Genomic DNA, 27,658 nt, shown 5'->3' with positions numbered 1-27,658 from the left:
CTTTTCTTTCTTTTTTTTTTTTTTTTTTGTGGGGGGAGGTAATTAGGTATTCATTCATTTATTTATTTTTAATGGAGGTACTGGGAATTGAACCCAGGGCCTCCTGCATGCTAAGCCTGTGCCCTACCACTGAGCTATATCCTCCCCCCGAGCTACACCCTCTCCCCTCCACAGTACATAATTTCAAGGGAATAAGAATGCATCTTTTTTGTTAATTGTCATAAAAATTCGGAGAGTCATTCTAAGTGATCTAGCTTAGGTCAGGTGTTCATCTGGAGCCATCACTGTAGCAGGAAACTAGATAATGTTCATTGGTTTAGGTTAATCTGTGCTCACTGCTAGAGCTCCTCATTAAACCACTAATCAATCACAGGGACAAGAGAAATTCCCCACAGGGTATAGAGATACTGCCTGAAGAAGGTTAGATGGATGCCAGGCTGTCAAAACCAGAAGTGGCCATTCTAACAGTTTAACAAAATCACTCTTTGCAATTTTGGTTATTTTGCCTTTTACAAAGCTATTTGATTTTTGAGAATCAAAAATGCAAAAGGATACCTGGCATTACGTATTTTTTAAACATTCCAGGCTATAAACTCATCCAACATGGAAAATTATTAACAGTGAATTTCCTTGCTTGGCTCCTTTAAAACAAAAACAATTTCAAACATTTCCATCACATTACGATGATCATTGTTGCTATTTGGTGATGAATAAACTTTTAAACTGGCCCTATATTTTCAAAATATTCTGTTATCATTAGCTATCACATACGGGCTAGCAAGAATCCTCTGGCATTTCTTTCTGCAATATTCAGTTTAAAAAACAAAAACAGGGGGAATGGTATAGCTCAGTGGTAGAGCACGTGCTTAGCATGCATGAGGTCCTGGGTTCAGTCCCCAGTACCTCCATTAACATAAATAAATACTTTTTTTTTAAATACAAAAACAAAAACAAAAGAAAAAAAATCCTCATTCCAGTTGGTTGAAGCCGGAAGTGGCTGGGCTAAAATGAAAACCACCTCCCCGACACCCTCCAACCAGGATAAGCAGTCTGTAACTTCGTATCAACAGCAGAGTGTTCTAAATGCAAACTACAGCACGAGTTGGATGGATAGTTTTTATGTGCCATGATTCCAATATTCAAAGCACTGTCCACATAATTTAGAGAAAGAACCCGAAGGCATAGACACAGAAATTTTACAATGGTTATTACTGAGCCAAAGGGACAGCTAACACACTGCGTGTGTGCTTTACAAGCATTATATCACCTAATTTTCATAACAACTCTACGAAGCAAACATTACTACCATCTCCATTTTACTTAGGAGAAAAGATACTGAAGATTTGATTGTTTAATTTAAATAAGTTGCTCAAAACAAGGTCAAATAGCTGGTAAGCACTTGAGCTGGTTTTTGAACACAGAAAGTCTGATTTCCACTTTTCTATAGTGGAAGCCTATTTTTAGAAGTCTCATTTTCCCTCTAACTCACTAAATTCTCTAGAAAAAAATTATTTTCAGAAAAGAAAAAAATATGAAAGGAAGGAAGAAAGGAAGGATGGATATGAGGCAACAATTTCATCATAGTTTAATAATCACATTATAGCCACAATAATGTTTTTAACGCTTAGTTAGAGGTTGTTTGGTATTAATGAAAGAAATATTCACATACTGAAATATAGGGAAGTCATTCTGACTTATTCATGATTTAACTTGAATTTTATACTAACTAAAATAACCTGTTTGTAGCCTATCAAACATACATTGTACATCTGCATTAATCATCAAAAAAGAGTACATTGAACAAAAGTAAAAAATGTCCATATTAAAAACAAAAATTAAATGCCTCCTTTCCTGGGACCCAATTCTAGTACTCTTTCGACAATAAGACCCCCTTCCCAGGTGTAAAGGCCATGCTGATTCACTGTGTACATGCTGATCTCTGTATGTTTTTTGTCTTTCGTTTCAAAGCCTTGAAAGAATGCATCCCTGACTTGTTTGATGTTCTTTGTTCTGACAGGATATAAAACTGTTCTGAAAGCCGTGCTTCTCGGAAGCAGGACCTCAGAGTTACGTAAGAGGCTGTCTCCTGTGCTATGGTCCTCAGTTTGGCTCAAATAGAACTCTCTTGTATTCCTATTATAGTTTGGTCATTGATTACTTGCATCGACAATATAAATGGATGAGGCATGACTTACTACTTGAAGTGGATGCTGCAGTATTGCCCTCATCGGGGTGGAACCACTTCACCAGGGAGGTTACCCAACACTTCTCACCCCTCACCACCACTGTCCCTGCCCCTCCCCATCTCCAATCCATAACTAATGATTGAATAAACAAGGCTATGGAAGTCCTAGCCCCTGCCTTTCCCCACCTCTACAGGGCATTTATTTCAGAGACTACCCACAGAGAACCAGGCAAGGCTAGATTTTGCTAGACTCTTACTCAAAATAAATTATGTGAATAAAATACATGTCCATCTTAGAGGGTCACCATCCTCTGACCTTTCCCAACTAAGGACTAGGGTTTTCATTATGACGCCCTGATCATATAATAACAAGTCTTGCAATATCAGGAGAGTTATACATAATCTGCTTAAGAATTCTCTATGCTGGACTAAGAATGGGGCACTGGAACAATGAAATGAAGCTGGAAGACCAGAGTTCTCATACTGGTTCTGCCAGTTATTTTTGTTAGACATGTCACATAACCACTGTGAATCTTCCTTACCCTCTTTGTAGAAGATGGATTATACTTGTACGTTCTAATTCAACTGCTAGGTGTGAGAAAAACTGACCTAATAAATGAAAACAAAAAAACCACAGAAAAATGAGACTGAACTTTTTTCTAACTGAAGAAGCTGAGATGTAAAGTATTGTAAAATTAGTAATGAACTCAGAAACTTCTAATTCCCCAGTGCTATGCTATGTGTGTTCTGTTAGAGGCACACAACTCAAAAGATCAGGAATGTGTGAAGTATCTGACCGTTCTCACTGCAACAAATGTAGGTTGATTTTGTGAGCAATAAGTCAACATTTAATCCAATGTGGTTATTTGAAAAAGAAATTTGGCAATTCTTTCTTCAGTGAACCTTCACTTTCTATCCCAAAGCAATTACATTTTTTTTAATGGAGGTACTGGGGATTGAACCCAGGATCTTGTACATGTTAACCATGCACTCAACCACTGAGCTATTCCCCACCCCCTACAATTATATTTTTTATTACACTTACTTTTTCTAAGTTTGTAGTTGTATTATGAAGCAAATGGAATCAAGGTTTCTTTTGTAGTGGACCTGGAAAAAACATTTTTAAATACTTACTTGTCTGTGGATCTTGCCTAAGAGAAGTTTCCTTGTTTTGAACAATAAAACTTCTGTTATCCCTTGATGAATTCTGGCCTAGTCATATTTACATTTCTTATTTCTTTTGACATTAGCCTCCTAAGAGGTTTCTTGTGAAGCATTTGTGGTCCCTTTTGTGTTCTTCTAAAGTTCATTACAATCTTTATTCCCTTTTCCCTGAAATTTTCTTTAGGTCCACCTGAGTGAGCGAGTGATAGTACTATTTTTACTTGACAAAAATACAGGGTATTAAATTTCCATCTTTGTGCAAAATCAGTTTGTATTTCCCAACTATTCCCTGGCTCCTCTGTAGAATTCAGGTCATTTAAGGCTACTCTATTGTTAAAAAGGATGTCTTTTTTTTTTTTTTTTTTTACTATTCCAGCTTTCATTGTTACTTTCTTTCTTATTTACCTCTCTCATTTCAGAGCTAGTAGTCTTTGGCACAAAATTCCAAAATAATAGGCCACGTGACGCACCTTACCTGTAACAGAATTCACTAAAAAAAGTAAAAGAAAATGTACATGGATACTGAGTGGAAAAGTGAGTCCCATTTCTCTAATCATGTAAATTGAAAGCAGCCAGAAGTCTGCTATGACTAAGCTCTCAGATACAAATACAAGACTAAACTGAGTCACAAGCCAAATAAATGCACTTGCTGTACTTTGTCATCTCCGAAATAAGCTTTTCTCTTAAGTGTCAGCTAGCTGAATAAAATAAACACAATGCTGTGTACCTTCTTAAGATAGTACCCACTGGCTTTGGTATGAGATATTAATTTCACTCTTAGAATTTCAACAGTGAATGTAGTAAATACAGAGGTAAGATGGGATTTTGAATAACGTGCCCTATAAGGCAACTCAGTGAAAACAGTGTTCTGCAAGCCTGACCTCATGTAACCTGACCAGAGTGTGGCTGTCTGGGTATGTTCCCCCCTACAAAGCTAGATGTACTATGAAGGGGCAGGCGTGGGGGTGCTGTGTTTAAACAGTGAATCATCATCTCAGTGTGAACTGTGTTAATAAAGAGAGGAATGCTTGCAGATAAGCAAAAATGGTGGATAAACATCTTAAACCCTAATAAACATTAACCATGTCTTCTCAGGCAGTAAAAAACAGTGACTAGAACATGGTTGTGACAGCTAATTTTATGCATCAGCTTGGTTGAGCTATAATGCCAGCTGTTTGGTCCTATAAACACCAGTCCAGATATTGCTATGAAGATATTTTTCAGATGTGATTAACATTTACTATCAGCAGACATTGGGTAAAGGAGACTAGTCTCTCTAACATGGGTGGCCCTCATCCAGTCAGCTGAAGGCTAGCAATTATTCTGCTTCAAGACCACAATATAGACACCCTGTCTGAGATTCCAGCTTGCTGGCCTGCCCTGCAGATTTTGGACTCAAGACTGTAACAGCTCTTATGTGAATCCCCAGCTTGCCTCACACAATTCAGACTTGCCAGCCCCCACAATCACATAATCCAATTCCTTGAAATAAATCTCTCTCAGTCTCTCTCTCTCTCCACACACACACACACACACACACACCCATACTGGTTCTGTCTCTGGGGAACCTGATGAATAGAATGGCAGTCCCTTATTGCTCACCAGCTCTGAGAGACTGAATATACAAATAGGCAATGGATAGATCATATATGTAAGAACAGAAATTTGACCTACAATCCACAATAACCTCCTCAGAAAATCAACCCCTTATCTACAATAAACAACCCAGGAAGCCAGCTGCTATCAGGCAGACTTGTGGGGAAACCTGATTGCTATCTCTAGTGATAATCCAGGAAGCTAAATGGTAACTTCTGTAATAATAATTTAGTTTCTCATCCACATCAACAGATACTAAAATTTCTACCCTTCCTTATGTTCTGCTTTTCGTTTGAGTCTGACAAAAAGCTAATGACAGTAGCTGACCCCCTTGCAAGTTTAAAATAAGTAGCTTTTGCCTTTCTCATGTAAATGTCTTTTGTTTATTGCCACAGCACGAAGGTACTGAGATGGCAAAAAATCAAGTCTGCCAGAAACCACAGTGGGACATAACTAGCCTCAAAATGCTGCTGCCTATAAAGAGAATTTTTTACAAACTTTATACATATAATTGAGAATATGGACAGTATGTAAGAATATGTATTTTTATGTATTTTCCTCCTAGCCAGCACTATCATTAATCAAGTTCAATGACAGGCTTTTTTAACTGTAACAGGTGGTGATGGCAAACATGACTGAAGTCTTTAGAATAAACAATTTAAAAAATCTAACTGGCTTTGACTTACTGACAATAACTTGATGATTATGCACTTAACTATGAAAGATTTTAAGTGTTTCTTCCTTTAGCCTCAACAAATTTACATTTCAGATAAACATATAAAACATAATATTTCTATCTGTAAAAGTGGCTTTTCACCTGCCACGTACAGATTTTATAACTAATTTGCAAACACTAAGATTTGGGCATCAAATTTACATAACTGAATTTATAAATATCAACATCAGTGGCTGAGATCTCTGAGAATTGGGAATTAAAAGGGCCCAGGAATAAATATTAATACCACATAATATAGGAATATCACAATAGGATGCATTTGATAATAAGATTTTTTTTTTAAATAGTTAAGTACAACCTTAAATCAGTAGAATTTCACAGTAGATGTTTCAAATATTTTATTTTTGGCTTATGGTAATTAAGTGTAAACCACTGCCTTGAGTGCTGCTTTCAGCAATATAACAAAAATCACTCTTGATTTAACAATAATTTAAATTCCTCAGAAAACATCAAAAATGAATCACCACTATATTGAAAACACGATCAATATAAATCTTAAGCTTGAAAAACCAATACAATCCCCAGTAGAAGCATAAATCTCACCTCCTTCTGAGGTAAATGTACACCAAAATTAACAAAAAGAAGTTAACAGAATTGACCAGTCAATTACAATAAGGGAAAGAAGAAACTGTTTTTAAAAGCGATGATTCCCTGGAAGATTGCAGCTGTGAAAGGGTAATGAGGTGCCTTAAAATCTTCACTTGAAAAATCTGTGAAGGCTCGTTAATGGTCCATCAAATAATCAGAAGATTTGATCTTCTCAGGAAGCAAATTCTAAAAGCAGTGCTGGAATGCTAGTTGTGACTTGCAGTTGGAGGGTGCTGTATTAACAGTGCACAAGAAAAATACGTTATTAAACGTTCAGGCAAAGACTTCACCACCCAAGAATCCTCTTCTGAAGATGACCATCTTTTAAATGTGCACTTTCGACTGAGTTCCCTGTGCATTTATACACCCTGCCTATCGTAGCGAGGGAAGAGGAAACCTTTGCAGTTCAGTGAGGCTACTCCATAATTATAAGGCCCCCTGCTCCCAAGATGAAGCACACACACTAAAATAAAGCTTACTGCGGCTTTCAAAGCTTGGTCGAGATCTTCCAGTAGGTCTTGTTTATCCTCTAAGCCAACAGAGAGTCGAATCAATGTGTCACTAATTCCAAGGACTTCTCTGTCACTCTTAGGTACTGACGCATGGGTCATGATTGCCCTGGAAGAAAAAGCAACCAAATTTTTGATCACTATATTGTACCAGTGGAGGCATGTTTCTATCTCATAAATTGCAATTATCTTCAAAATTTTTCTACTCTAAATATCAAATGCTTCACACACCTGTAAATTTTCATAGGCAAATAAATTTTTCAATTGTGAAAATTATCTCTTCTAGTCATGATTTTAAAAAAAAAACCAAGATCTTGTATATTTTTTATACCATCGGGAAGGTATACTCAGTCGGACAGTGGAGGTGCCAGTCAAGGCATCCCCAGGCAGGAGGGCAAGAGACAGCCTCCGGTGTGTGGACTCTAACACCAGCCTGAATGAGGCCCTGGCCGGAAGTCATACACCCTATGACCAACCAGCTGGAATTACAGGACACCTCCTGGACCAAAAGCTGGCCAGAATTAACTCTCTCTGGTTTGAAGGATCAATCCAGAACTGGACCTCCTGAGGCAGATCAGGGAAAGACAAGCCAGGATCACCAGTAGCAATCATGAAGCACTAGGAATTCCAGCACCATCTAGCAACTCATTGTCATCATCAACAAGTGTAAGGCTAAAGCACCTACTGCAGCAAGACTTGGAAAACCAAGAAGAATGATACTTGCTTTACCCTAGATAGCAAAGCAGGAGATAAACACTACAGCGAGTCACAAAACAGAATAGTCTACAGTGGATATCAAACAAGTACGGACAGTAGGAATGGCTGGGCGGAGTTTAGAGCAGGGAGAAATCTCTGCAGGCTGAGCCATCGTGGCAAAGAGGCTGACTGAGCACTAAGATGTACACTGCCACCAATGCTTATCCTTCCTTTCCCTCCCACCATCAGAAGGCAAGCCTAATTGCCTTCTCTTAACTCACTTCAGGCCCATGGGAAGAAAATGATAGTTGTGCTCAAAGTAAATGAACATCTTCCTTTATCACTCTAATGAAGTTTTACGCACAGATGTCCTCCTTGAAATGTTCTGCCTTTTAAGGCTCTTAGTTCCTTAACAGAGACTGAATGCATTGAAACAAGAACTTTAGCCTCTGAGACCAATAGACTTGGGTATGAATCTCAGCCCTTCCACATACTGACTGTGTGGGCTTGTAAAAGTTACCTGTGCTCAGAATTGATTTCCTCATCTGAAATAACAATAGCAGTCATTTATTGTACATTTACCATGAGGCAGGTGCTCAACTAAATCATTTATGTGCACTAATTCATATTTTTAAATGGATAAAAACTGGACACAACACCTATCTCAAAAGTCTGTCACAGTCATTGATGGAAGGAACATTTATGATGCACTTACAAGTACCTGGAATGTAGTAGATGCTCAATAAGAAACAGTAATTCATAATAGTAGTTAACATGTATTGAGTACTTAATATGGATCGAGGCATTAGCTTACAGATTTCTTTCCCTCAAGGTTCTTACAACTTAAGAGCTGCATACAGCATTATCCACATTTCACAACTGAGGAAACTGAGATTGAGAGAGGATAAGTACCTTCTCTAAGGCCACCAGGTTAACACGTGTTGTTAGGCTCGGAGACCAGAGTACACGTTGGCTCTGCTCCCTCCACCCTGATTGCAGTGCTGCGCTGGTTGCAGCACTGTTGAGAGACACAGAGTGAGGCTGATAGAACAGACAAGCCCTGACCTACATTTACTCTCCCACTGGCACTGGGGGTATAGCCTAGCTGGAGGGCCTGCGGGCCACGCAACTTTCAACCAAATCTCTAAATAAATCAGGCCAGGTCTATTTTTAAGAGAGCCTTAAAGTAATACACATTTCATTACTATGAAAAATAAACCAATTTCATATGCTGAGTGTGCCCTCTTGTGCATCCAGACTTACTAGCAAGCATCTTCCTAAAAGACTAACAAAAACCCTCTGTGGGTTATCTTGATTATTTGAATCACTATTTGGACATCATATTTTTTTTAACTTTATGAAATGACTCTGCCTCTCCCCATAAACTACAAACTACTATGAGAGGGCAGGAAATGTGCCTAATTTTTGGTAAACCCTGACATTCCTCAGCACATTGTCATTCCAGAAATGTTCATGAAAATTAAAACACAGGAACACACAATGCATTTAATATGGTTGAAAATTACTAGGTAATAATACTGATTTATGCCTATAATAATTATAATATATGGGCATAGAAACATAATGTAAAATCAGGATGTAACTAAGGAATGTTTGCTGGAACAGGTAATCAATAAATAATAATCACTATGTTAATTATTAATGCCAATGTATAGATGGAAAAATTGAAGCTCAAAAGTTAAGTGATTGATGGAACGAGGTCTCAAATCCAGATCCAGGCTGCTTTAACCTCCCCCACCTCACTGTTTCTGATGCAAAGCCTCAAGAATGAAGTTGCTAACATATTCGTGTATGACATTTGAGTAATCAGCAAGACTTTCTGAATCTTTGTTCCTTTGTCTATAAGATAAGCTGTTGGATGGACTACATATTAGGCTGCTTTGTGTTCTAATATCCTCCAGTACTTTGATAAAATTAGATGATTTGGTGGGGTCAGGTAGTGAAGGACCAGCAATATTAAGTTAGATTGGGGGTTTATCTTGCAGACAACATGGAGCCATTCAAGGTTTACCCCACAGAGAACAGAAAATAAACAGACTTCACGGTAACTAGTAGAGCCTTCCTCTGACAAATGAGCATATAGAGGTGTTTTATCAGAAACACATTCTGTTTCCCTGGGAGCCTTGAAATCAGCCCTTCCAGTACAAAGTCTCCAACCTCCCTTCCAGGGCAGAGTAGAGCAGAACAAGTAGCCCTGGGTCAGAGGTCAGAGAATTAACTGCTGGAATCTCCTTCAGGCAAATAAGGAAAAAGCAAAATTTGGGAGGACACAGCTTTCTGATTAGCAGCCCCCATTAGATTTCATCAGGATCTCCATTCTATTGAGTTAGAGTCCATTCCAATTTCATAGTAAGGTGCTGCTGTTACTGCTAAATATCTTGAATTATCCCTGATTTTATCCTATGCCTATTCTAAACAATCATTCAAGTTGAAATCAAAGTTAAAATACCGAGAAAAACAGAAATATACTTACGGAAGCTCAGCAAGACTTTCATATCCTCCCAAGCTCTCAGCCAGAGTAAATAACTATGGCAAAGAAAACACTCATTTAGGTCTTCCACAGAAACAAAAATACGAAAATCTAAAAATAAATTTTTTAAATAAAGTGACCCTGGCACGGGGGATGGGAAATGGCGGCAATTATGAATAAACTGCAAATTGGGTAAAACACTTGGAGGAAAAAATGAGAATAAAATCCATAACGATGATTTAAGCAATTAGACATATTATGTAACTTCTAAAGCATTAAGTTTATCAGAGTGACCCTTCTATACCTTCCTTATTTGACCTCATACTTAAATAATATTTAACCTGAGCACTAAAACCTCAGAATTATTACATAAGAGACCTACCTCTGTGGTTACTCTTTAAATAAAAGTCTCTTAATGTCTATCAAGTTATAAAGGCTTACTTGTTAATATGTATCACTTATTAAATTAATACATCTACTTAACTCTTTCCTGGATAGAAGGGAAAAAAACTCAGTTGTATTTAGTGTTATAGTCTCATAAAATTTTACAGATGTATTAAAAATTACTCTCAAAACTGTGTTAAATAAAGTATACACTATTATATTTCTGATTTTAGAAGTAGACAAATTTTAGAACCAGGAGGACTTTCACTAATCTAGCAGCATCCTTTTCTTTAGATTTATAGTATTTAAAACTCAGTCTTTTGGGGGGGAGGGTATAGCTCAGTGGCAGAGTGCATGCTTAGCATGCATGAGATCTTGGGTTCACTCCCCAGCACCTCCATTAAAATAAATAAATAAATAAACTTGATTATCTCCCCTCCCCTCCAAATAACATGAAAAATAATTGACTCAATTAATTAATTAATTAAATGGATAAAACTCAGAGTCTTAAATACATTATTGCATGAGCTCAACGCCAGCCCAGGGTATGGAGTTACACAGGCCTCTCTCGCAGGGCCCCTGAGAGCCTCCTGCCTCTGTGAACTTAGACAAAAGCCTCCTTTCCCTCACTCCAGGCAGATGCAGCCTGGGAGGCACAGGGTTTAGAAAGCCATTCCTAGGCTAGATTTCAGAACAGCCTCTTTAGGCAGTGCACTGACCACACACTACTGAGGCTTCACATAATATTTATCATTTGAAGAGGTGGTTCACTTTTCAATAAATTTAAAAAACCAATGCTTTACAGCATTCTGCCTCTCTCAAACTGATGGCAGTGTCTGGAGAGTTAAGTAAGTGAGCATACTCAGATAGCTGCCACTGCACCTGTTTTTTTTAAGTCATTTTCCAACCCAATGCATTTCATGACCTTTCATGGCTTGTGGGTGTGACCTGTAGGTACAAAAGCCTTAATCTGAGTTGGGTGGAAGTGAGAAATAATGAATATAATAATGCTATAAGAAGGGCTTAATGTCTACAATTTAAAAACCTATTTTGAACTTTTACCTTTATGTTCTTAAGGAAAGTTTCAGCATGCTGAAGGGTGCCCTTGATATAGAAGGTGACCATCCCTGGGCAACCTGTGCACTGACGCTTTGCCAGCTCATGCTGAGGATGGGAAGGCAGCCCTGTAATCATAAGGTATAATGGAAGTCTTGTTTTAGAGTCACACATATACACTCAGAACAACAACAACAAAAATCACCATTCTCTTAAGTAAACTGCAAATAAGCCTAATAATGAGCTTTATGCCATTTTCACATCTGACCTCTTGTTCTGGCCCCTGCCCATCTCTCTAGCTTCATTTTGACTTATCTTTTCTAGCCTCTAGTGAAGCCAGTTTTCTTTACACCAGTGGTACCACACTCAACTTTTGTACATGGTGTTCCTTTAACCTGGAATAGTCTCCCCTCTGACTGCCCTCTTCCCTCTGTTAAATATATCCTCTGTAATTTCCTGCTCAATATCTGTCTTATCCATCAGACTAGCTCCACGAGGAGAAAGCTATCTCTTTTGTTAATTAATTGGATCCCAGTTCCTAGTAAAAAGCCTGGCCCACAGTTGGCAATTGATAAACATGTACTGAAAAAATCTGAAGTGCCTCATCCATACCCTCTCTTAACCAAAGCTACCCATTCTTCAGTGCACAGCCCAAAATGTTCCTCCCCCTCTTCGTTCAAAATACACTCCAGTCAACAGCTCTTTACCTAGTGTACATATTAGGGCATTTAATCTCATGTACTTTTGCCTTGATTTATCCAAATTCCTTGAGAGCAGGGGTCAAACCTAATTCTCCTGTACACCCCAAGACTATATGGCTGCATATCTTCAAAGAGTTTAAAATAACTATTTACTTAAAACTACCACAATTTAAAAGATGGTGAAATAAGTTCAAAGAGTAGCATGTAAGTGCTAACTCTGTATGAGCATTTCTAGATGTGAGAGGTGAAGGAATTAAAAAAACAAACAAACAAACAAAAAACCAAGTATGAGAGCTTCCAGGGAAGTTTCAGCTAGGTAAGTATCAAGTCTTAATCCACAGCAGATAAAAGTTAGAGCTAGTGCAAAATAGCAGATTGATAAGATTATAAGCAAATCAACTGGAAGTACAAGTTTACGATCCTGGAATAGGTATACACAAACCTTCACGCTAAAGACCATCACAGGAACATCTAATATGTAATTTCTTAATATTTAAGCATCCACTAGACACATAGGCAACACTAAGCCAAAGACTACATCTATCTTCTTTACCATCAAACCCATCAAAAAGCCTGACACACAGCAGTGTTCAATGATAAGTGAACAACATAAAAATAGACAAAAGCACCTAACGTAGAAATAAAGTTACACAAACAGGATGCTTAGGATAACTCTTAAAATCCTAGTGTAAACACATGTGCTTAGAAAGCAGGTTAACATACCAGGATAAATAACCTTTTCTACCCGAGGATTCGATTCTAAAAATTGAGCAACTGCCATTCCATTTTCAAAATGCTTCTCCATGCGGATCTGTAGTGTCTTCAGACCTCGAATGCAGAGGTAACAGTCAACAGGAGATGGAACAGCTCCGAGAGCTGCGAAATGAGCATGTCCCAGGTTAGTCTGAAGGTGAGGAGGGACCCAGAAAAGTCTCTCACCACTCTTTTTCATTACAGTGACTCCGAGAAGCTAGTACAAAGCCCAATCTTTGACTTTTAGTGGGAAAAATTAATACATCAAATTAGAAGCGTGAGAACGAAGCATAAAACATGTTTACGAAAATGGGCTTTAAAATGGGAGAGGAAATGAACATCCAGAAAACTAAGTACAAACACAGTGATATGAACTTCCCAGTATGAGCACAGATAGTCCTGTGGTTTTAATGAAATGACATATTGCACATAGTTTAATCTTGTATTTCTTTGAAGAAGTATTATAACATATACAGAAAAACAGCAGTTCAGCTCCTCTTATTACTGAATATTCTGCCAACATCTTATTTAGCTTTTGTCTAAAGCAGCCTGTGATTTCCCATGTCTCCAGGATACGTATCTCATTCCTTCTTTTTACAAATGAAAGGAATTTATGAAGCAGTAAATTTTGGTTTCCTTCCTCAGTGCCCCCTTTTATTACTTTAACAATCACAGTGGTTAAATTGCAGCTCTTTAAACAAACCCTTAGCTATACCTGAGGTAACTAAACAATCTAGACAGAAAACAGATGTTTAGACATCTGTTGAAAAATATAACTTTATATCTTAAGTGCTATTTAAAATTAACCACCATTCCAGATATAAAAGGCATAGTATTAGAAAGCCATCATCATTCCAAATGTTAAAAAAAAAATCCTTTAAGTCTTAAAACTAAAAAAGTCATTTGGGCTTTACCAAAATATTATCAAAATTAACATGGATTTGAAAAATAATAAAACTTGTTCCTTGGTAAAGTTGTAAAGCTGTGTTATTTTATACTTGTATTTTTATAATCCAATTTTTCTACTTTTCCCTCTATTTCTCATTTCCTCCTAAATTAGTAGAATGCTATTACTTCACAACATTTAGTGGAAACACAAATACCAAATATAGCCACTTTGAGAGCAGAAAGGGAAATTCAGGCTTTTGAATACTTACAATTTTGTAAGAAACGGAGCCTATCATGAAGGCTCTCAGAATTAAGTGACACTAACCCCATCACAACATCACTGTGGCCTAAAAAAATAAAAACAAAATAAAACAAAACAAAAAATATAGAATACCTTTAGGTTAAAAATAATGTATGTTTATTTCTCATTTTATAATTTCTAAAATGTGACTTTCAGTTGAAAAAACTTCTGGGAAAAAGCCCTATAGAATAAGTTTAAGGACACTTTATTCAATTTGATAGTAGCAAAAAGTGTACTTAAAACAATAAAATTAAAATCATATAAAAATGACACTTTTTAAGCTGTCAGCAAGATAAAATTATAGCCTTTTAAAGTAAATTTTAATCCTCTTCTGATAAATCATGAGCATAGTTTTGTCTGCTATAAATGAAATGCCATATTTAACCTAATAACTTAATCAAAGTATAACTGTCTTACTTTCTATAGGAGTCATAGAGAAAACTCAAATAACAGCATAAGAAAAGAGATCCAAATTCCAAGCCTTATGCTACTTTCATCTTTCCATGGAAACGAACACTCAAAGCGTAGACTGTGCATGTCTTACCGTTCATATATTTTGTTGCTGAATACATACAAATATCAGCTCCCAGAGCCAACGGCCGCTGAAAGGAATAGAAGGTTTGTATTTGAAACGGGAAATCACTTGAAAATATGCTTCATAACTGGCCTATTTGCTCCTGTAAAATCCATTCTTTTCTAACTTTTCTAAAATATGTATATACTTTAAAAGTTTCCAGTTATCCGGGATATTACCTTTCCCTTTCCTCCCTCCCACCAAAATAAAAATACGAAGTATTCGACCCCGTATTCAACCCAAAGGCACTTATTTTCTAGAAACAGCAGACAAGCCCAGGTCAACAAGTCTTCTGAACTTGTTTCTTCAGAGCAATTGCTGACTGGCCCCTAAACTTATTACCTACAACAGAGATCTTGGCATTTTATGACTCAGTAAATGCATAGAATAGTTGACATAAACTGTCAGCAATTGCTATGTCAAGTAATAAAACATTTGCTTCAATTTTTAATCATTAAAATATTACAATGTATCTTGTGATTACTCATTCGATTTGTCATGATCTTGACTCAGTTACTCTTTATTTATACTAGTTTTGTCAAGTGTAAAATTACTCATAAAGAAATCTGTTTCTACTGGTTTCCATCACCCAATTTTCCTGAAGAGTAATCCTTTAGTGTTAAACGTCTTTGTTTACAGTGAGAATTAAAGTTATAATCAACTTACTCACTAAACAATACAACATCAACATCTTTCCATTTACATTTTCTTTAAAATAAATTGCGTGTGTGCATGTGTGTGTGAGAGAGAGAGAGAATGCGTGTTTAACCTCACTAACTGGGGGTTATGGGGCTTTTCATTTAGAGTTTCAAAAATAGGATGTTTTAAGTAAGGCATTGTTCAAAGCACTCTCTACATCTCTCTAAAGTTATGGGTCAAACCAGATGATGTGTAAGGTCTCTTCCAGTGCCAACATTCTATAAACTCTATGGTCAGAAGGACAAATAAAAACCAGTAGCAACTATTGACCTCATAAGGCACCGAGAACCATGTTAAACACTTTCCAAAACTCAGTGAAGCACTGTTCAAAATGTATTACCTAACTAATTCAACAAAATCCAATTGTACAGATGGGGAAAAAGGACTAAGGAAAATAAAACAGGTCACTCGGATTAAAAAAATGGGGGAGTCAGGACTCACACCCAGGATTCAGAGGTTCTAATCTGAAACCTTATGCTGATATGTCCATTTTGCCTTTTGTGAGACTTATAGAAAATCCAGAAGACAAAAAGCAGGGAAGAAAGGCTACATCCAGTTTTCATGAGGTTAAAACAATGAGATACCCTTTTCAGAAGATTTGCTTTGTGGAACCAATGCATGTGGTTGCCTAGGGACAATGTAATTCTGATTAATTCGACTGGAATGAATCCAGATTGAAATGAAGCAAACTGCAGTCCCTGGCGTGAGGAATGTGATGTGGGCTTCAGAAAGGTAGAAAAACTGGATCTATTGTAGTGACAGTAATAGGAGAAAAAGGGCCCAGCCTGATGAGTAACCTGGGCAGGCCCTGGCTAAATCAGTCCCCGCGATCTCTTTGGGAATATGCAGGACTCGCTATGACTCAGCTAGAGCAACTTCACACTGAACCAGCTGGCCTGCTGAAGGGGTAACTGGGGGTAAGGAGTTGGGATAAAGACTCCACGGGTGAAAATCACCAGGGACAAACAGATGATGCCAGGAGATTGTCACTTGCAAACAGACTGCTTCACCTGACATAAGAAGCAGCCAAAGATTCAGCATGAGCCCAAGGCAGACAGCTCATCTAACTGCAGTGTAGCCAGGAAATGTGTTCCAGGAAAGGGAAATGCAACATGGTAGTGCCTTCTGAATAAAATGGAGGAGAGTGAAGACCAGGTTTGTGTAAGCTCTCAGAGAGCTGGCCACTCACAGGGAAGCAGCAGCCTGGGCCAACTTCAGGGACTCGGAACAGAAGAGGGGGAAGTAAACAGGTGAGCTTGCAAACATCTGCCTAACTGAAGAGCTGGAGAAAGTGAGCCGGGGTTTCAGGAACCGCAGAATAAAGGTGAACTACAAGAAGTGTTATAAGAATGACCACAAGGTACAGACAGGAAGGAAGGGCGGGGAGACGGTAACTCCTAACAGGGAAGGGAAACACAGTTAGGCTACTCATTGGAAAGAGAAGAACGTGGGGGGAAAGGCAGACAACTAGTCAACCGTAGAGAGATCCCAAGGTGATCTACCAAAAGGAGCAAAACAGAAAGGAAGAAGAGCCCGGGAAAAAGAGTAGGAGCAAAATGGAAAGGGAATGGAGGATGAGACGGAGGGTTTGAGTGGGGAAGACATGTATGTAGAGGGGTAGGCAGGAAAATAGTTTAAGAGGAGCTGTACTTACACACACAATGTGAAACATGGGGTAGGAATTCATGGTACCAATAAGGTAAAGATACAGAGGGCCAGGCATGGTCTATGAAGCACCGAGGGAAGACAAACTAGGAAGAAGGAAGAAAATGGAGAAATAATATGTGCAATACACATCACTGAGACATCACTGATACAGCTTTTCTTTTCCTTTTATTTGGAAGGTTAGCCAGATATATATGTATGTATATGTGTATATGTATATATACACATATGTATATATATATATATACACATATACATACATATATATACAGACAGAGAGGGAAGGGGAGAGGGAGAGAGGGGGAGAGAGAGACTAAAAATAAGATAACTTTAGCCAGGTTTCAATATATTAAAACAACACTTAAAACACACGAAGTCCCATACAAGATATTATCCTAGGGTTGAAAAGATATTAACTAATGGTAGAAAAAAAATCCAATTTTAATTCTTTGTCTAATCAATAATTATGATTAGATTTCATGAGTTTGTTCATTAATGTAAAGTAAGTAAGTCCTTCCTTTCCTAATTACAGGTATCTGTGTAGTCTACTCATCATGCCAAAAAAATCATTTTCGCTTACCTGGAAATATGCCGACATAAAAGTATTATCCACGACCATAATAATGTCTCCATGTTTATGGACAATATGAGCACAGGCTTCAATGTCAATCATCTTCAAGTTAGGGTTTGTGGGAGTTTCAATCCAAACAAGCTATAACAATTCAGTAAATGACAATAGTTTGTAAAACATACAGTGTACTAACATACATCTCATATATTGTAACCATCTGGGAGGCGACATTGAAAGACCATGGACGACAAAGTTTAAAGTTTTCAATCTGAATCCTAAACCCCATGAACTTCTAAGAGGTCATAGCTAAGGAACTAACCCTCTGTATTCCCCCAATTTTTCATCTATACAATAAGATTGATAATATTTACCTTACACAGCTGTTGTAAAGATCAAATGAGATAGTGTACATAGAAGCAGAAAAGTGTTCAAGTTAATCATTATAATTATTTTCCACTAAAAAGGGGATGAATTCCAAAGACATAGTTCAATGTCTGGGAATTTTGCTCTCAAGGATAAATAACACAGATTGCCTAAGGTTACATTCTGGAATTTTCATTAAAGAGAACTATCCCTATGATGCCAAAAACATCCTGAATAGTAACTTAAATGCTGCCAGATGCACTGGAAACCACAAAATAAGTCCCCAGAACTTGAAGAAGAGCATGGGTTTCAGAGTGAGGAAGAGCAATGATACACACAACAGAAAACCTGGCCACAGCTCATTTAAGAAAGAGACAATATCAGGGGGAGGGTATAGCTCATTGGTAGGGTGTCTGCTGAGCATGCACAAGGTCCTGGGTTCAATCCCCAGTACCTCCACTAAGAAAGAAAGAAATAAAATAAACCTAATTACCTTCCCCCTCCAAAACTACCCCCCTAAAAAAAAAAAGAAAGAAAGAGACAATATCATAATTATCTGTCTCTCAAAACCTAGCACAATCCAGGCACACTGTGGATGTTTGATAGTTACTGAAAAGGCCAAAGAAAAGAATTGTTTGTTAAACCATTGTCCTGAATGACATTATCTACAGCTTTCTTTTTAAAAGGGTTAATCATTCTCTCTTCATTACCTATATAAATGGGCAAGAGATATTGTTTAATACTCTTCCTACTCCAGAGTTTTACTGTAGAAAAGATAAGGTAGTTAAAAAAATGCATATTCTACAAGAACAGAACTATTTAAGAAACTAAAAAAAGTATTCCTGGGTAAGAACGTTTCCCATTCACTACAACAACAACAACAACAATTAAAATTAAAATAAGTAAATAAATACAAAGTAGACTTTATATGGATTTTAAAAATCGACTTCAAATGATGAAGCAGATATTTCAGGGAGAAAAATGTACTAAGTTGGTAAAAAGCCACTACATGAAGTTCTGTTGACAAGAATTAATGTACTCACAATCTGCTTTCTTCCCTTAGAAAGACTCAGATCAGCTATTTTAATATCTTTTCTCCCAAGCAAGATTAAAAAAGAAAGAAAAAAAAAAGAAAAACAAGTTCCTTTGAAAACAGACCTTAATCACTCAAAGCTCACTCTGTTGTTAATCTTCAAAGTAATTATTTGTGTGAGAAAAGGGTTTAACTTTTTAGCATTCACTGCAACATAATCTTAAGTACAATTCAAACCTTTTAATCATTAGCAAAAAGTTGGAAAAGGCTGACTTATAAAAGACACTGGTCTTTCTTTTACCCATGCAGAATTTCAATGAGGTCTCAAGAAAGAATATCACATATGCCATTCACTCCGGCACAAAACACTTCCAGTGGCACACAAGCTTCCCAGGACGGAGGCTAAGGATTGCTTGTGGCCCATTCTCTACCTCTATTATTTTGCTGAAATAATCCTTAGAACCCTTAAAACTGTGCTAAGTGTTTAGGGATTTGTAAGCTTTCTTTTCTGAAACCCAATCTCTGTGATGACTTTTGTTACCAGTACTAGCTTGGTAAAGCAGTTAAGAATTGTGTGCTTTTGCCGACATATTTTTTAACAGTTATCACATATTGGGCACTGTAATAGGCATTTCATATGTCTTATCGCACTTATTTCACACCTTTTTATAAAGCAGGTGCAATTATTCCCATCTTGCAGATGAAAAAATTGAGACCTTGGTTAAATAACTTCCCCCCAATACTATACTAACTGTGATACAGAATTAGAATCTGAATCCCACTACAGAATACATGTGCCAAACCATTACGTTACAAAACTCAGAAGAAGCCAGAGCTATCTTTCCCTTGATGGTTTCCACTGACTTCGAGTAAAAATTTGTTACTCAGATTTAAGTTATATCCACAAGTAAACAGAAATGATTAAAACAAAACATCATAGGGAAAAAGACAAAACTGAAAACTGACTGATTTACCTTGGTTTCTGGTGTAATAGCTGCTTCTAGCAATTTGGTTTTGGAACAATCAACAAAAGAAATTTTTAATCCAAATTCAATTGCCACCTGCCTGAAGTACCTGTTTGTACCTGAGGCAGAAGAAAATCAGACAAAATGGAAAGAACATTGTATTAAGAAATATTCATTCCTTACAGGTATAAACACTTAAAAAATATAAGGAAGTGTCAATCACCGATAAAGAAGAAACTAAAAGCAATTCTACTTTTTTGAATAGTGTAACTATTTTGTATACTAAAAAACATAAGGCTTAAATTTTAAACTGAAAGTTAAAGAGTCAAATAAAATACACTTGATACCCACACCAAGTGGCATGGAGCAGAAAATGTTTCTTAAAACACACTGTCTCTCCTCTTTAAACATTAAGTGGCATGCTCCCTAAAACATCAATATCTTTAACAATTTCTTCCTAGTACTCAAATCTAACATAAATGAACCAATGTCAGTAAAATGTTCAGAATAAATTTTCCATCTGATTATACTTTGATAATAGAAAAGAATTGGTTATTATTTTTTGTACTTTCTCAATCATTTTGCTATGTGGTTCTGAAAGCTTTAATAAATGAGACAACAGAAATCAAACTACTAGAGGTGTATAGTGAAAGAAGATAAATCATTCAACTTTGAATAATTTCTTTTATAAATACTGTTCTGGACTTGATGTTTATATATGATTTAGAGAAAAATTTGCTGTTATTGATAATGAACCAAAAAAGCAAAAACAATTCCGTCATCAAAGATATACTGGACTTTTGGTAGACTGACCCTCAGTAATATAAGATTGAGGAAGATTGTAAAGAATTGTTAAAAATTAACAGCAATTTTTAAGATTTTGTACCTGTGTTTGCCAAGAGGTTTTTATAAAGCATTTAATAGTAACTAAAGGTTTGATTTTTCCGTAATTTCAAAACAACAAACTGTAATAGGGACCTATGATAAAATACAAAGCATTTTGCAAATTCCTGAGAGGGATAAAATGGTCACTAAAAGTAAATCTCTTCCTTCAAAGAACTTACAAACTTAACTTTTTGTTCAGACAGGAGATGGATAAAATGGTAATAATATTCTAGAAGTCACATTTAATTACTTAGAAGTATTTGAAATATATATATATATATATCATGCCTTGAAAAGGTAATTAATATCAACAATCCTGGTAACATGATTAACATATTCAGGACCCATTTTATTGTCTTTAAAGTATCAGCCGACACAACACGAGCGAGAGAGGTCACCTACCTCCATACACATCATCCATACAAATAATCTGGTCTCCTGCTTTCAAGAGATGGGTGATAGTCACAGTGGCTGCTAAACCAGAAGCAAAGGCCAAACCTAAAGTGAAAACCAAGTTAGAGTAAGTGAAAAGTCAGACCTGTAGGTTAAAAACACCTACAATATTTACTTCCATTATTTTACGTCCTCTCTCTGTGGATAAAAGGACAACCATCACTACTGGTCACCAGAAATCCCCTGATTAACACCATTACAAAATCTCCCTTTCTATTTCAAAGATAAAATATCTTTAAAATAAAAAATATATAATTCTGCTCTAGTTATAACATTCCTCTGAAAAGCTTCAAGGGAGTAATTCTTCACAAAATTCTGAGATAAAAGGCCAATTGCCAATTAAATTACAGATTTTTTTCAAATGAAGTACAGTCAGTTATAATGTGTCAATTTCTGGTGTACAGCACAATGTCCCAGTCATGCATATACATATGTATATTTGTTTTCATAATCTTTTTCATTAAAGGTTATTACAAGATATTAAACATAGTTCCCTGTGCTATGCAGAAGAAACTTGTTTTTTTTCCAATCTATTTTTATATATAGTGGCTAACATTTGCAAATTTCAAACTCCCAAATTTATCCTTTCCCATCCCCTTTCCCCCAGTAACTATAAGATTGTTTACTATGTCTGTGATAAGTTAAGAGTTTAAAAGTATCAAACTCTAAAGAAAATTTCAAATTCTTGAGGAACAGAGCTAAGATGATTCATTCATTAACCATATGGATATGCAACTGAGCAAATGTTTTAACAAAACTCAAAATGAGACCTGACGTGTCTAATAAATTTAATAAATTTTATTTTTAAAAAATTTTTAATGTGGATTCTCTTTTAAACAAATGTGATCCTGAATCTTTTGTTATTGAACAAAAATAATGAAATTGAATAATTTTTAAAAAAAACTGGCCTTGTGCAAATTACACACCGTAAAAGAACATATCCTGACAAAATCACCTTGACAAAAATCACCTGTGACTAGTAGAATCCAATTAACTTGGAAATGTCATTCTCAGAAAAGTTGAAGTTGGCTTTACAGTTCCCTACTAGGCAAATCTGTGGTCCAAAAATGAATTCATACAGAATGCTAACCCTTACCACCAGTTAAAAAACACCATGTTTTCTGGAGCCCACTTGAAAAAAGTGTCTGGCATATGAACCCTCGGCCTTTATACTTCCTGTGGGAAATAATGTTCCCCATGCAGTACTAAATTTCACGTTTAGTGTAAAAAAAAAAAAAAAAATCCCCTCATCCAGAACAAAAGAACCCACTCCGCACCCCTGCAAAGTCCCAAACAAACCCTAACTCACATTAACATCTCTGATTCCTATACTCTTACTGTGAGAAAACTCTTAAGATTCTTATTTTCTATTCACTATTCTACCCCCACTTAGTATCATTTGTATAAAATATACGAAGATGATTTAACAGCAAATCATTTCCTTCACGGAAAAAAACACAAGATTCTGAGTTAATCCCTAATCTCTGAGAGCACATTGTCAAGGGCACCTGGCTATTGCAAACGTTCCTTGGTGCTGTTCTCAGGCACAAAACAGCAGGTGCATGAACCAAAGTATAGGAAAGTTTATATTCTCACAGGTAGTGTTGTAAAACTTAATTGATTTTTATTTCTCTATACTGACAGCTTCAGATGAAATGTGCATTTACATGAATACTAAATAACAAATTCTGTCATTTTGCCTCTATTCATATTTATTTTCACCTTATAAATTACACATATGCATATTAAGCCATTTGTGGGACCTTGAGCAAATAATTCAGTATCTTCAAAAAATAAGAGTTTTGAACTAGCTAATCCTTACTTCTTTCCAGTTCTACATTCTGTGCCTGTATGCTTTTCTGTCTGGGTGTAAGAATGGAGTCTAGATTTTACACTCTGAAATGAAAATCACTTACAGTACTTAGCTCCATCCAGTGCTGCCACTGCTTTTTCCAAGCAATTCCTGGTGGGATTTCCAGAACGGCTATACTCAAAACCCTGAAGAAAAGAAGTTATAGTTCATCCTAAGAGATTTAAATTTATCATCAGAGTCTCAGCATCGCTATCTCCTCTATGGGTCCATCATACCATAATGACTTTCTGTTATTTATCTATGGCATATCTTGCCATTAGACAGAAGCAATAACAGTGTTGTGGCCATAGTGGTGTGGAGAGGCTTTAAAGTCAGCCAAACTGGGTTAGAATTCTGTGTCTGCCACTTATGAGCTACATGACAATAGGTAAGTTACTTGACAACTCCCAGAGTCAATTTCCATACCTGTAAAAAGGAAATAAAATACTGATATCTAGTTCATAAAGTTGTTGTGAAGATAAAACGAGATAATGTATAATAAGTTCTCTCCTTGAGGCGTGGCATGTGCTAACCACTAGATAAATAATGGTTTTTATTTTTAGCATCATTATTATGTTAGACTCACCTCTACCCATTAATCTAGGGATATGAGGAAATGGGAACCACCTGAACCAACAAAGTAGACATATTTCTAACCTGCATTTCATTTCCCAAAAGTAAGTGATGCAAGTTCTGTTTAGTATCCAACACGAAGCTATGAACAGATCCTACAAACGCTCGAAGCTCAGATTGTGGCTCTGCAAAAGTGACTCAAAAAAGAGAATAATTCTTGGCAAAGTAGCTTCAGACATTACTTTTTTTTAAATTGCATTATATTCCTTTTACATGTATGGCACTGTACTAGCTGTATTCATCCAGTCATTTTATTTCTTTTTATTGAAATATATAGTTGATGCACCATATGACAAAAGCTTCAGGTTTACAACATAGTGATTCACAATTGTTAAAAGTTATATTCCATTTACAGTCATTATAAAATACTTGCTATTTTTCCTGTGTTGTACTATATATCCTTGTAGCTTATTTATTTTATGCATAGTAGTGTGTAGCTCTCAATCTCCTACCCCTACCTTCCCCTCTCCTTTTCCCTCTCCCCATGGTAACCTCTAGTTTGTTCTCTATATCTGAGTCTGCTTCTTTTTTTGTTATATTCACTAGTTTGTTGTATTTTTTAGATTCCCCATATAAATGATATTATGTAGTGTTAGTCACTCTCTCTCTGTATCCACTCGTTTTATTTAATCTTCACAATCTGCTCTGAAGCAAGGAAAGTTAAATCTTCTAGGGAGTGTCAGAGCCAGAATTCAAAGCCAGGATTTCTCTGAAACACAGACTAAAATTCCCCTGTCTAATGTTCTCCCTTTGCCTCATACAGCACATAACAAAACACAACCACTCTTTACGCCTTTGTTTCTGATTCAGGAGCCCCCAGTATCAGTAATTTTATTTTAAGTTTTGTTGCCTGTTTGTTTCCTTGTTTTTGACATACTGAGTAGACATTTTATAGGCTCCAGGATATCCTAACCACTCCCCACCATCATCTTCATGATGGGACCTGTAGCTGTATTCAGACAGGAAAAAAGACTGGATTCATGTGGCTACTGCCACAGAAAGGTAGCCCGTGTCTCTATAAATATTCACTGCAGAGATTTAACTTTGTTGGGGAAGAAAACCTATTTCAGTGGCAAATTCCCACATTATCACACATTCAGCGTTTTTCCAAGTGGAACTGGAGAATTAGATGCTTCTCACTCAGCTCCTCAAATTCTCCTTTGTGCTCGTCACTAATTTTTTAAAGGGATTAGGAGGAGTTTGTGGATGTTACCCTCTCTGCTGACTCTCTGAAAACCTTTAGTTATTACTATCATCGCTAAATTAACTTTTGCACTAAATGCAACTACATGTTTGGGCAACTACACATTCACGAAGCCCTACACCAGGAGGAAACTGCATGCTTGGAAGACATGTTGTGTACACATTTTTATTATAAAATAAGGCAGCGAAAAGTATCCTAAACCAGTAGTAGAAATGCCCTTAGAACTCTACCTCACAAAGGGCTACATGGTAAATAATTTTCCTCAACTTATATAACACAACACACTAAAGAGGTTTGAAGTACAATCAAGGTTTTGGGTCTACAAAGTTCATTTAATTATAGTTGACACTTGAACAACTCAGGGGTTAGGGACGCCGACCCTATGCTCAGTCGAAGATCTGTGTTATAACTTGTAGTCGGCCCTCCTTTTCTGTGGTTATGCATCTCTGGATTCAACCAACCGAGGACTGTGTAGCAATGTAGTATTTACTATTGAAAAAAATCCACGTATAAGTAGACCCATGCAGTTCAAATCCCTGTTATTCAAGGGTCAACTGTAATTTCTTCTGAACTTCAACAACTTTTAAATACTCAAAGATCCATCAAGTATTCTACCAAAAAAGAAAAAGCTATCTGATTAACACAAAGGGCTCTTTCATAAACCTCACAAGTCATTCATCTATGACTCTGGGTAGTTCCTTTTCTATAAAAAGTGTATAAAAGTCTATCCTGCCCTCTGACTTGTTTGTTATGAGGCTCAAATGGAAAAAGTGTAAAACTGAACACCACAAAATACCAAACTACTGAACAACTATAATGTATCATACAGCTTAACATATATTTATCAACAATTTACGTGGTAGGTACTATTATTAACCCATTTACAGAAGATCAGTCTGAGGCTTGGATAGTTTAAGTAACTTACCCAAGATCACCCAGCTCAGAAGTGGTGCCAGAATCCAAAACTAGGTCTTCTGACTACATGGTTTATGCTCTTAATCACTAAACCACACTGATGCAATGGGTTAGATTATTATAGCATTATAGCAGTATAGCACAGTGTGTGGTCTACCGCCTAAGAGTGGCTGGGGTCCTACAGCAGACTTGAATCACAGCTCCACCACTTACTAGCCATGTGGCCTTTGACTAGATACTTAACATCCCTAGATCTCAGATTTTTTCATGAGAGAAATAAGAACATAGTTCAGACTAGAATGGTTGTAAGGATTACCTGAGGCAATATATGTAATACATATGTAATACATAATACATGTAAGTATGTATCTGGCACATGGTAAGTACTCAATAACTTAATAACTACTAAGAATAATACCGGGAATTAATATCTGTTGGGAATGATTTTGATTCCAGGTGAATTATCAGCCTCAATTATTTCCAGCTGACTCCTTACTGTATCTTTATAATTTTTCTTGCTAAAGGTAATTCAAGGAAATTATGACACTCAGTTTTGAACTGTAAACTTGCTAACATCACAGGACCATCAGCCCAAAGCTATATGGCAAGTTGGACAAACTGTTCCTTCCAATCCTGCTTATCAAAATAAATAGAATCACTGTGCCACCCAATACAAAGTTTTACGACAAAGAGGCTTACAGACGTAGTATACATCCTTTCGGGGCGCCTTTCTGATACATAAATTACATCTTACAAATTACTTGAGTGCCTTTTTAATTTATAAGCCATCTCTTTTACCGCCCAACCCTGGACCGCCCCAGACAGACCCAGCTCACCAAGTGCTGGCCAGGAGCCCCTTGCTTGAACGTGGTGGACAGTGAGATGGGGGGCACTAAAGCCTGGGAGGTCCATTGCTCCGGTTCCTGGCCCACATGGATGGCCTGTGTGGCGAAATGTTGGAAGCTAGGCAGGAAACCGCGTGGAGAGGCGTCTTTTTCCTGCATGCTGAGCTTCAAAGGAAGGAAAGAGGAAGAGAGCGAGGAAGATAAAACTAGGAGACTGGGGCGTCAGGGCCTGAAAAAGACACAACTGGGCGAAAGAGAGGTAAAGAAAGGCCAAGTAGCCACGCGTAACGCGCGCAAAAGCAAGGCTCTGTGACTCTGAGGCTGAGGCTTTATCAGTCGGCCGGGAAGGTTGCGTTCGCCCCGGGCGGAGCCAGCGCGACCCAATGAGCGAAGGCCCCGACGGGGCCCCCGCTCCTCATTGGGCGGCAGCGGAGGCGTTGCCTGGAGCGTCGTCGCCAACCCTCTTCCCGGTGAGGATGTGGAGTGAACCCGGTGTCCCTGTGTCCCCGTGCTGTTGGTCCCCGCGGGTGAAATTCCTGAGTCCCGGCCCCGGGGAAGCTGCCGGGCGTCTGTGTGACCTCAAACCGGAGGTTCGCCGGAGACGCGGAAAAAAACAGGTTTCACACTGAAACCGAGTACCCTGTAAACAAGCCGCACAGATGACCCCCTCTCACCGCAGCCCTGGCCCCGACCCCTCCCCACCACGGCTGCTACTCTTTGTCCTGAGGGCGGTGCTGACAGACGCAAGCGACCCAGTGGAGATTGGTTAAGAAAACGGTGGGCCAAGCTGCCAAATGTGCAGCTTGGATTCTCATTAACAGCGAGCAGCCTGCCTTTGAAGGCACGCTGAACTCTGTAATGACCCAGTACTTGCTTTAATTGAAACAGAAGTGAGGGTCATATTTTGCTTAACAGTAAAGCTACTGTAGTGATGATCTCTAAGCGAAACTCTG

The 27,658-nt window shown here is 37.4% G+C and overlaps 1 protein-coding gene across 1 annotated transcript; it reads right to left on the bottom strand.

The window, feature by feature from the left end:
• Positions 1 to 5,935: 5,935 nt before the first annotated feature.
• Positions 5,936 to 27,019, bottom strand: CTH (cystathionine gamma-lyase). The gene is made up of 12 exons (XM_006191025.3): positions 26,697 to 27,019; positions 23,173 to 23,254; positions 21,206 to 21,301; positions 19,928 to 20,037; positions 17,567 to 17,698; positions 14,593 to 14,650; positions 14,017 to 14,094; positions 12,830 to 12,982; positions 11,412 to 11,533; positions 9,969 to 10,021; positions 6,749 to 6,887; positions 5,936 to 6,502 (listed from the first exon to the last, which is right to left on the bottom strand). The coding sequence occupies exons 1-12, from the start codon at positions 26,862 to 26,864 to the stop codon at positions 6,476 to 6,478; spliced, it is 1,218 nt and encodes a 405-aa protein (XP_006191087.1). The 5' UTR covers positions 26,865 to 27,019; the 3' UTR covers positions 5,936 to 6,475.
• Between the last annotated feature and the right edge of the window lie 639 nt (positions 27,020 to 27,658).

The sequence above is a fragment of the Camelus ferus genome, chromosome 13, assembly GCF_009834535.1.
Source record: "Camelus ferus isolate YT-003-E chromosome 13, BCGSAC_Cfer_1.0, whole genome shotgun sequence".
Classification (NCBI taxonomy): Eukaryota; Metazoa; Chordata; class Mammalia; order Artiodactyla; family Camelidae; genus Camelus; species Camelus ferus.
This window is presented reverse-complemented; position numbering and strand designations above follow the sequence as displayed.